The sequence below is a fragment of the Varanus komodoensis genome, unplaced genomic scaffold (assembly GCF_004798865.1).
Source record: "Varanus komodoensis strain SLA01 unplaced genomic scaffold, ASM479886v1 scaffold22, whole genome shotgun sequence".
Taxonomy (NCBI): domain Eukaryota; kingdom Metazoa; phylum Chordata; class Lepidosauria; order Squamata; family Varanidae; genus Varanus; species Varanus komodoensis.
In genome coordinates, this window is record NW_025335606.1 from 10,013,225 (window position 1) to 10,024,586 (window position 11,362).

At 44.9% G+C, this 11,362-nt stretch overlaps 1 protein-coding gene across 1 annotated transcript; it reads right to left on the reverse strand.

Annotated features, from left to right (window-relative positions):
* Window positions 1–3,310: 3,310 nt before the first annotated feature.
* STARD6 (StAR related lipid transfer domain containing 6) lies at window positions 3,311–10,030 on the reverse strand. The gene is made up of 6 exons (XM_044431615.1): window positions 9,941–10,030; window positions 9,234–9,283; window positions 7,903–8,029; window positions 6,774–6,894; window positions 5,684–5,777; window positions 3,311–3,469 (listed from the first exon to the last, which is right to left on the reverse strand). The coding sequence occupies exons 1-6, from the start codon at window positions 10,028–10,030 to the stop codon at window positions 3,313–3,315; spliced, it is 639 nt and encodes a 212-aa protein (XP_044287550.1). The 3' UTR covers window positions 3,311–3,312.
* Window positions 10,031–11,362: the final 1,332 nt, after the last annotated feature.

Genomic DNA, 11,362 nt, shown 5'->3' on the forward strand with positions numbered 1-11,362 from the left:
CTGAAATTAACAGGTTTGCCCATCTGAATTCAGAAGCGAATTTCTAGAGGTATATTTGGTCTCTGTTCCCACCTGCAATACATTCAGCCTTCTGCAGCCAAATACTCCGTGTATGTCAGTGACAGTATTTAGACCTTCCCTCACAGAGGTTAAAATGTTGATTTCACAGTGACATTTAACAGAATGGAAACACTCCTTTGATTGGTCTATTCTTCTTGCTTCTTCACAGCATTCCCTCACTCTCATACACACATACCCCAAAAGAGAAAGGAGGGTTAAATAGGTAGGGCCAGTCCATCTCCCTCAGCTGGCACCATCAGCAGCTGTTCCAGAAGGCCAGCTTCTTTTTCCTCTTCCCTCCCCAACTCTATTTCCTTATGTGCTAAGACTTTTAACAATTCTTTTATCTGTAGTAAGAACCATCTTACTTACTGTTGTCAGCCCCTCCAGGAGCCTTTTCAGCTGAGGTGCAGAATAAAAATACCCATATCTTTCACATTAAAAAGTGTGAAACGGCACTATTTCAACATTTCTAGCCCTAAGAACTGCAGAGAAAAACCTGAAGCAGCATCTTTATTTTTTCTGTTTCTTCTTTGTGGTGGCTTACCCTTAACAAGAAAGAAAAGCTGGTGACCAGTTGGGCCCCAGATTTGTGGCAGGGTGAACAATCTGGTGTTAACACAAACTCAAAAGTATTTTATCTTGAGAGAGGAAGGTCCCAGAAGATGAAGTCAGTCATTCACAGATCTTGGTTTCACTTGTAGCTGGCCAAAATATTTTCTTGCCAGGATCCTCTCCCTCGGGAAGAAACAGCTTCTGGTATCGCCCTGGGTGCAAGACTTTGTGCAATTATGGGGGCTGCCCCCAGGCGCTCCCACACCACTGAGGAACCATGTGGGAAGCATTCACCATGGGGTGCCTTTGCTGCTGCTGTCTTGGCCGTGCAGGTGTGGGGGCAGGCAGGGGGAGATGGGGTGACAACCCAGATCTAGAGGTGGTCAGGTTGGGAAGGCCCCCTTGCTTTGTCTCCAGTGAAGACGAAGTTGCCAGCCAAGGAGACCATGCAATTCTAAGTGTTCACCCAGGAGAGAGATGCTGCATTTCGGGGGTCCTGACCTCTATGGAAACATGCAATGGATTTCAACTTTAGTTATTCAGTTTTCTGTATAAGTATGGATTCTTGCAAATTTAAATCTGTTGGAGGCTTACAGTTAAGGCAGGATTTTGTTGCCTTTTTATATTAGTGCCTCCTGAATTCGAGTGCCATCATAAGAACATGAGCAAAGGCCTGCTGGATCAGACCAAAGGTCAATTCGGTCCAACACTCCATGAACGTGGAGGCAAACCAGCTGCCCTCAGGATCCCTCCAGCAAGACGGGTGCAAGACCTCCTGCCCAGCTGCTCGGCAACTGCTGTATGCAGGAAGGCCCCCTCTGGTGAAGGAGATGGCATATAGCCAGCAAGGCTAGTAGCCATGGATAGCTTCATGGATCTGTTCAGGCCCCTTTTAAAGCCGTCCAAATTGGTGGCCACCACCATTTCCTGTGGCAGCAAATCCCACAGTTTAATTACCCACTGTGTGAGGAAGTACTTATGCTAAGTTCATAGGTTTCACCACAGTGAGTATACTTAAGTTCCTTTAATCAGCTAATTTGTTTTCTATTAGTTCATAGTTCAGAAGCTCAGCCCCTTACAGAGGCTGTGTAGCTTGAACGCACAGTTAAATGCTCTTTCCCTTGAGGGCAAAACATGGAAATGAGAAAAAGTGGTTTGAAACACTTCATAAGGGATTACCTCTGTTTTACTCCTGACTTACAAGAACCATTTTCAGCCTGCTCCTGGCTCGGAGGTGGACAACACGTTGGCCAACCTGTCTAAGGACCACAACTGCCATCAGCCTTGTCCACCGGCCATGCGGCTTCTGGCGAGTGGGATTTCTTGGTCACAATAGCTGGAGACCCACAGACCCACAGTTTAGATAAAGGCTTTGCAAAGTGGCAGTTACCTAAAATATAACTCTGAGCATGAAAAGGGTTGACAAATGTGTGAATCTCCCAGATACGTATACACAGAAAATGTTGGTGGAGATGGGACGCAAGACAGCTTGATTAGGTATCTTATGTTCTTCCTCTAACACAATGCATGGTTGTCTCCATCACACGCCCTCTGTCACCTTCGTTAAAGCATTCTCCAGACACTTCTGGGTGCAAAACAGTGAACGGGATAGACCTCTAGTTAGACTAGGGATGTTGTAGAAATACACGATGCAGCCAAAGCTGGGAATGTGAGAAGAATGTGTGAGAAGTGGGGATCCACTGGATTCTCTGGGCTTGGCTTCCTGGACCCTGGTGTGCTCTGTAGCAGCCCTGCATCCAGGTTCCAGGTGAGCATGCCCAGAATTCACAGGGTGCTTGCCGGGAATTAAGCCCCATGTGCTGCAGAAGCAGCACCCGCTCTGTGCCCAGTGCAGCCTTCGCTTGAGTGGCTGCAACTGACTCCAAAGAAGGCTGGTCATGAGGGGCTCACCAGGAAAGAAGACCCCCTCCATAATTGCCTTTTGGAAGCAGAAGGTTGCCAGCTGCTCAGCTGGGAGTCTGTGAGCATTCACGGACTTCCTCTCAGCTCAGCTTGCTTTGCAAGAGCAGGAAGGCCACGAAAGCTTGGAGGGATGGATTCCAAGAGGGTTCATCCCAAGCCTATTCAAAGGAGGTCACATTTCGATGAATCTGAGGAGACCAGCTTTTCTGCAGTCATGTGGATGGGTGCGCCATTTCTTAAAACTTTTTTGCAAGGAGAATTGGTGCTAATGCACATTTGTGCAAGAGGAACAAGATTCCTGCACATCAAAAAAATCCAATTCTATCTGTGTGTGGACAGCAGAATGAAAGATGCCCAGAAATTGGCAAAACAGAGACAGAAGGGGCTAAGTAATACCCCTAGGTTTGCTTCAGCATGGCAATATTTGCATATTTCATGCAAACTCTGCTGACTGTACTCCCTTTGACCCTTTACATTCAGGGTGTTAAATCTCCTTCGGCCTGAAAGCCAACTGGCATTTCGGAGGTGCTCCATGGGCTGGAGCTGAAGGCAAAAGAGGACAGTGCCAAATGACCAGTGATGCCAATCCATTTGAACCTGAATTTCTTGCTGCCTGTAACTTAGTCTTAGACCTTTCAAACTTTTAGAATGGTAAAGAAACCAGCTCAGGAAGGCTGGATTTTGCCAGTGAACCTGAGACTCTCCACCTGCATTTCTGCATTAAGCCAAACTTCAGCAACAACTGCATACTGCAAACAACCTTCGGGCAAGCTTTTATGGGATCGTTTCCTTTAGTGACTTAAATCCAGATTTGCAATCGGTGACTAAGTTTATGAGGGTCATAGGCATAACTGAATCTACCAGAGAAGGCATTAACATGCCTCCCAAGTCCACCTGGAGGATCGCCACCAGTTTGGAGTGGTCTGGATTCCTGAAAGAGAGAATTGGTTTGCTTTGATCAATTCAGGTTCCAAGAGCACACCGTATATCTTTCAAACAAATGTGATATTGCAACATTTTCAATGGGGCGCCTGTGAAAAGGGGCTGGCTGCAGCAAAGGAGAGCAAACTCCCCATTCCTGTTTCTCTATAATGTGTGTTAGGAGCACAGATGGCGCGGAATCTGTGGTGGAAAGTCCTGCCATGTGCTTTGTTTCGAGCAGGGTTGACGGAAACTGTCTGCTCTGGGTTTTCAGTGAGTCTGCCAGCTCCCCAAAAGGGTCACCAGCTCCCCAGAAGGGTTCTTGCTCATCTTTCTCACCACTGGTACCTCCTCCCTGCTGGACAAAGAGAGAGTTGCTGGGAAATGAGGCAGCAGCATCTGCCTCTGATGTTTCCTTCTCCTCACCAGCATGGCCTTGGTCAGACCAAAGCCAGCGGGAGAAGCAACTTGGGCTGGCAAAGAGAAGGAACAAATAGGACCTTTCTGGGGTGAGGGTCCTTGGCAGCTGCTCCTCCTCCCCGACCCAAAGAGGTTGGCCTCAGTGCCCAGTCTCTTTCAGCCCGAGGGCTGGATTCCATTTTGGAGAAGCTGCCAGGAGCTGCATCCAGGGGTGGGCAAAATGCCGCAAACACCTACTTATTTCAGCTTCAACCTTTTGCTACCAGTCACTAAACCTTGTTTGTTTGTTTGTTTGCCGTCCCATTCGCATAAGCCTTGGGATGGCTTCCAGCATTATAAATAAACAGTAATACAGACAAAAACATATAAAATCTGGATTCATCCTGGCTAAAAGATTTTAAAACCAATAAATAATATTAATAATTATTAAAATATCGTTTAAATAAAAAGGTCTTGGCCTGGCGCCAAAAAACAAATAACGACGGCGCCAGGTGGACCTCTCTGGGGAGTGCATTCCATAAGTGGGGCGCCACCACAGAGAAAGGCATACCTTGAGATACCTCAAGATATCCCAGAGATACCTTGGGAAAGGCATCTCAGTTTTTCAGAATGAGAGAAAAAAACTGCACCAAAGGCAGGGGACAGCTCGAGGATTGGTGAATGGGGAAAGGGGGAACCCTAAAGCAGCCTTCCCCAAGCTTCTGGCTTGCAGACATGTTTGGACTGCAGCACCCTGGATTCCTAGTCAATGGTCCTGCAGGATGGGAATTCTGGGAGTTGTGGTCCAAATGCCTCTAAAGGCCACCAGGTTGGGGATGGCTGTCCTAGAGGACCAGATTGAGATGCCGGGAGGACAGGTTTGATCCACGAGCCTTAAGTTCAACACTCCTCCTTCAGATATACTATCCTTCCCAGGCTGAAAGGCCAAAATCCATATGAAATGTCTACAAACTACTTAGCGCTCGCTCGCACTCTCTCTCTCTCTCTATCTCTCTCTCTAAACAGAAGCAGCTTTGAGCTAGGGCCCAATCCGGATTAGAACCACAGTGCTTGTGACGAGGATTCTGCTTTTCCCTCACATGCCATTTCCTCACCAAAAGTCCACCCTCACAATCTGATTCGCATTAGCTGAAGACTAAGACTTCTTTAAGCCATGGTATGTTCTGGTGTATGTAGACTGCCATTTTGAACATTGGTCGCCGAATTGGAGGGGGGGGGTCTCCAATGGGCTGTTTTGTCACCTGAATCCAGGGGGCAAATGCTGTATGCTGTTTTAGGGTTAAACAACCCCCAAATAACTGTACAACAGATTGTGGGCTATTTGAGGGATGCTTAATCCTCAAAAAACCCATTGCTTATTATCGGACAACAACAAACCAGGTCTGGCGACTGGTGCCTGAAAGTGCTGTGGCTAACCATGGAGTAAATAGCCACAGTGAGTAGCGGCGATTGTGCAAACCCAGTCGGTGCCTTTGATTAATACCATGAGAGGCCCTTTTATCTAGATGCACGTTGGGAGGGCACATGGCAATTAAATTTTGCTTTCCGGAGCTTGCATAGACCACGGTTTTACCTGTTTGGTGGTGTGGCAAATTAAGATTTCTGTGAAAGGGGAAGTAATTCATTAGCCCTGAGCATGAAGAACAAGGGAACGTGGTTACTTCAAGGCTCATTCATGTAATACTGAACCATCACTTGGCCATACATGTGAAGTTGCCCGTGCAGGTTATAAAGAGCTCTTCTGGCTTCCAGGTCAGGAAGTGCCACGAGGATTAAATCGTCTTCTCCAATACGAAATGCTTACTCTGGATGGGGCGAACATGCATAACCAGAAGGAAAGTTGCTACCACGGACGTATCTTGGAGTTGGGAGATAATCTGGATGATCCACACTGACAGCTTAAGGGAAAGAACAAAAAAAATCAAAACCAATTCATACAAGAATTCACGCATTGACCACTATGTCACAGTGGACATAACAACACAGTGTAAAATAATGTGTGGCTAGGCTACCTGGGGATGATGGGTGCTATAGTGGGGAGAGGACAGCTTGGGGGATGGCTGCATAGACGAGCATACTTGGCCCACAGAGATCCAGGTTTAAATACTTGCTCAGTCGCGAATTTGCAAGGTGACCTTGCGCAAGTCAAACCTCTCCTGTCTACCTTACCCTGCAACTTCACTGCCAGGGACAAAAGAAGGGATGTGACTGCCCTAACTTCCGCAGGTGAATAAAAAGGTGAACTTTGCAGGACGGGGGGAAGATGTACTATTTGTCTCCTGGGCTGCTGTCTCTTAGGGAGCAATCCAAAAGTGGGGAATCCCCCTCCAAAACTGGAGACAGTGCTCTGGCCTCTGAAGAGGAAGTCAAAGGTCCAACCACCTTCTCCATTACTGGACACACCAGCTGCCCTCCGGAGTCGGAAAAGTAGCCTCAGAGAGGGAGAAAAAGTGGCATTTTGGTGGGAGGAGAGGAGACCGAAGAGACCAAGATAAAGGCTACCTTGAGGCTTCTCCAGTCTTCTTTCCTCACCTCCAAAGCACTGTTGCTAGATAGGCAAAAAATAATTGTCACTAGCGAAAGATGCAGGCTGGAAGGACGGGAAGGCGAAGGTCACTCGTCTCTCATTGTGCCTTGCACTGGATGATCAAACGCCTCCAAGCTTGGGGGCATCCAGTCCTCAAGGGCACCAACCCACAGGACTGAGCCATTACAGTTTGATCTAACCATCCTTTCAAAGAGCTCCACATCACTTACACGGAGGTAAGTGATGTGGTTCTCCTACTGGAGTATTGCACTGCAGGGGACTCCTAGAATTTTCACTAGCAACGTACATCTCATTCACACGCACGACACACCATCCATCAACTACTTTCCAATGAATGATTACTTACAGTTTGTTGTCATTAAATTTCCATCATCATATTTCTTAATGTGCACAATGTACACAAAGTCTCTTGGCGAAATCAATCCAAAGCCATAACTGTGTGTAATACTGTGAAAAATGAAAGTGTCCTATAATTTAATAATAAAAAGATTAAATCAGAAATGAAAGTGTTCTACAACAAAGCAAAGCAGTTAGGGTGTCAGCCCTAAACATTTTTGCCTCCATCTGAAACTTGCTTAAAACTAGTTTAAGATTCTGATGTTAAACCTAATCAGCAAAACGATTATTGGATGTCAGATCGCAATGCAAGAGGCTAGTCTGTTATTTATGAAGCCATTATCAAGCACTGGGTTTAAGAATCGATACAGAATGTCTAGATGTTGTGCAAGGCTGAGAAACATGTACCCCTCTGGATGATAGATGACAACTCCATCAAACCTCAGTATTGGCCTTGCTGGATAGGGGCTGATGGGAGTTGCAATCCAACAACCTCTGAAGAGCTACATGCTCCTCAGTGACACTGTCATGGAAAGGTGGAAAAATAATCTCTTGAAACAACTTAATGCTAAATAAATGGAATTGACAGAGAAGGATTATACTCTGTCATTAAGGTATGGGTCCCATGGTAGAGGTAGGATAGAGAGAATTAAGTTTCCACCTCTTGCCTGCCCTTTCTAATCATTCCCCTCCCTAATGATGTTTTGCAGAAGAGAAACACAGTTTGGTCTTTCAAACATCGCTTGGTGTTCCTTGGAACGTGCAGTTCTGGCCAGGAATCTGCCTCCGAAAAACATATTGGTTTCTTTAGCTGAGAGGTTCCAGGGTTACTCTGTACCTCCAAAAATGGTCCTCTGTTTGTGACGTTTGTGTATGCCATTCGGGTTGTGTATCTGATTTTTGTTCAACCAGCAAGAGGAGGTGGAAAATAGTAATTATGTGTGTTGTAGCACAACACAGCTCAAGAACACCAGGTTGGGAAAAGCTAAGATGATGGCTAATCCTAAATAGCAATTAAAAGCAAATTTTGGCCCCCAGATCTGCTCCACTAGAAATCCAAAATAATATCTAGGCTGAGAAAAAGATACACTCAGATTCCAGCATTCAGAAGGAAGCTTTCCATTAACTTACTGAATCACCTGGTCAACTGTTTCTACAAGTTTATATGACTGTACCGCCTTGTCCCATTTACTGCGGTACTCGGGAAGGTAAATGAAGGGAAAGAGTTTATTAACAGGTATTTCCACGAGGGCTTCAGCACGGTATCTAGAAACAAAGATCTCCATGTTAGTTGGCTTGTATTTTGCACTGATGTCTGTGCCAGAAATGTAGGAGAATGAGGAGGAAGTGACAAAATTCCAACTGCAGAGAAAAAGAAAGGAAGCCATTAATGCAGGAAGAAGAGAGAATGTTAAAGTGTAAGGAATTCTGATGGATTAAATCCAACATATTTGCAATCGTTGCTAGGCCACTTAAAGATGACTTGGCGTTTTGTTTCTGTCCTGTCTACATAAAGGAGCTGTAGAAGGTATCTTATGGCACTGCAGATTATTGAATTACACTTCCCATCCTTCCCCTGCACCAATGGCATGATGGGCATTGTAGTCTGACACACCTGGAAGGCTGTGCTAGGGCCACGCTACACAGCATCTTAATCGTAATTCTGCCTTGAATTTGGGGTTAGTTTTTCATAACTTTCTGTCATCGGCACCCCTATCTTGACCCTAAATAGGACATCCTTAATCCTGTGCCCTAACCCTAAGCCTCTACTGAGTCGTCAATCTAGATGAACAGCCTGTGTAATACATTTACATTGTAAAATAAGGTCCCATGCATGCCCACGATAGCCAGGTGGTAATGGGTGAAGTGCTGCTATTCTGTTATGCTTGCTCCCAAATGCTGGACACTTGTGCCAGTTCTGATAAATGAAGGACACCTTCATGATTTTTTGTTAAGAAAATCAGACTTCCACTTCTATGGAAATACACCTAGGTCCTAGAAATATTTGACTGGCCAAGTGACTAGCACAGTACTAGCTCAGGGCTTCCTGCAATGAATGAGTGACCGCTAAACCAGTGTAAGGAAGCAATCTTATGCTTGTTTAAACAGATTAAAAAAGCCTACAACTCCCAGCATGCCACAGGCAGCATAGGATAGCTGGGGTGGGGGGTGCAGGTATTTTTTTCCTCCAGTCTAAACTTGCATAGTTTTATGCTTTAAGTCTGCAACTCTTCTCCAATTTTGTACCCACCAGATGTGTTTCCACAAGGCCCCCAACCAGCCGTGTTTTGTTGGCTCTGTGGGCTTATGGGAATTGTAGTCTGATACATCTGGAGAACAACAGGTTGGGGAAGGCAGGGATTTGAACAGTTATGGAAACAAAGAAGAATCTTGTGATATCAGCTGACACTATTTTTCAGCAGAAGAGCATGGAAAAAAATACACCAAAAGCAAAACTGTAGGTACTTACATGTTTCCTTCGAAGCACAGTGAAGGTTTTGATGACACTTCAATAAATTTCTCAGGATAACAATAAAGGAAAGAAAACAAGTACTGAAATATCAATACTTCCTTTATTCTCAAAAAATCTTTGTTATTCCACTTCTAACAGTGCAACCCTATACAAATGAGCACCATTGAGTTTCATGGGATTTACTCCCAGGTGAGTGACACATAATTTCAGTTTACTCTTCTCATTGCCTCTGAGAAATAAGTGTTTTCTACAAGTGAATAGGCCAACTTCTCTAGTTTATTATGTTTACATACCATCCAGTATTTCATATTATCTGGGAAGTTCACAAAGATCAACATTTCAACATTACATTATAAAAACAACGTACACACGAACATGTAAAAACATACCCCACAGGGAGACCCACACACATACACACACTATTAAAAACAATTTTAAAGCATCAACAACATGAAGACATTCAAGACCTGATCAAAAACATCATCAATTGCCGCTGAATGCCTCAGGGAAGAAGGTCTGACACGGAAACAATGATATGGGCAGCAGGCATAATGATGCCTAATTGGATTTCTTGTTTTAATATGCAATTAACTGAGTCCTAGATGGCCTAGAGCCCTATCAAACCTTGACATGGGCTACAAAATTATCTGGCCTTATTTACAGGGGACAAATAGTTCTAACAAGATGAACTGCAAGGTTCTTACTGTACGTTTTACCACTTTCCAATCTGCTGAATCTTGGAAGTATGCAAAAAGTGTCGTGGAAACATCCTCCGCGATTTTCTTGTAATCCATCTCTCTGCTGAAAACAGCAAAGCAACACACAGCTAAGTAAGGCACAGGACTTCACAAAAGAATGCCATCTTTCCTACGTCGCACAAAGCACCTGGACTGCACGGTGTGTAGTAATAGATTTTGAAGCACGAAAAGCTGGGTCCTGACGTTCCACCTCTCCAACACTCCCACTGGCACGATTTAGGGAGTGCTGGAGGGAAGAAATAGAAATAGGCCAGAATGGGAGAAAATGCAGTTAAGATCACGCTTGCTTTTCGAAATCAGATGCCGTCAGAGGCAGAGAGCAAATTTTGCTTCCATCCAAATGACGTCCGTGAATGCAGCCTCCGTAGTTTTCTATGCAAGTGAAACATTTCTATTTGACCAGGAAATGCAGCACCCTAAAACAGTTCTTGATCTACTCCCAAATCGCTCTCTTATTGCCACAGCAACCCTGTGAGGTAGGTCAGGCTAAGCATCCTCGATTGGCCCAAAGTCACCCAGCGAGCTTCATGACTAGAACCCAGATCTCCCAAGTGCCGGTCCAACACTCTTAATCATGGCATCACACTGGTTCTCTCTCTCCAGTCTGTCTGCTAGCAGACAAAAATACTTTTATTCAAGCAGACCTTTGATGTATATGCAGGTCTATTGTGTTGAGGTCTGGGTTTTTTTGCCTGTTCATGCTGTGTTTTTCATTGCGTTTTAAATGCATTTGTCTTCTTGTCCAGTGTACAGTCTTAGACAGGAAAAAGTCTACAACTTCCAGCATTCCCACAAACTATTTGTGCACAGTGTTTGCTCCCTAAAGGTGATTTTGGGGTACACAGATAGTTAAAAGCTGCACACTTAGAAATGTGGTTGAAAAGGTGCCTTCCAGCACCACCTTCTCCCCACAGAAAATTTCTCTGCTATTCATGTTCATTTCAAGTCCATTCTTCAGGACCTGAAAAGAAGTGATATGGTCTTTTCAGTTGTGGCACCAATTTTTGAACCCTCCCTACAGATCTTTTCTTGATACTCAGTCTGATGTCTTTCCACAAGAGGGAAAACCCTTTATTTGTTAAGGTTCTTTGGAAACAAGAATTTTTTACATGGTGTTTTAAGCTACTTTCTCAGGTATCTGCTGCTTCATGCAGTTTTCCAAGTATTTAATATTGTTTTACAATGCAATGCAATGCTAGTCCCTTGAGGGACAATGGAGTTTACTCCAGGTAAGTGTGCACAGGATTGCAACCTGGCAGCACCATCCCACATCGGTTTGCTCTGCAGCGTTCCTCCTTCTAGGGAGTGGCACAGAAATTCCACAAACAAACAACAAGTCTGGAGACCTGGGTGGCCCCAGAGTACAGC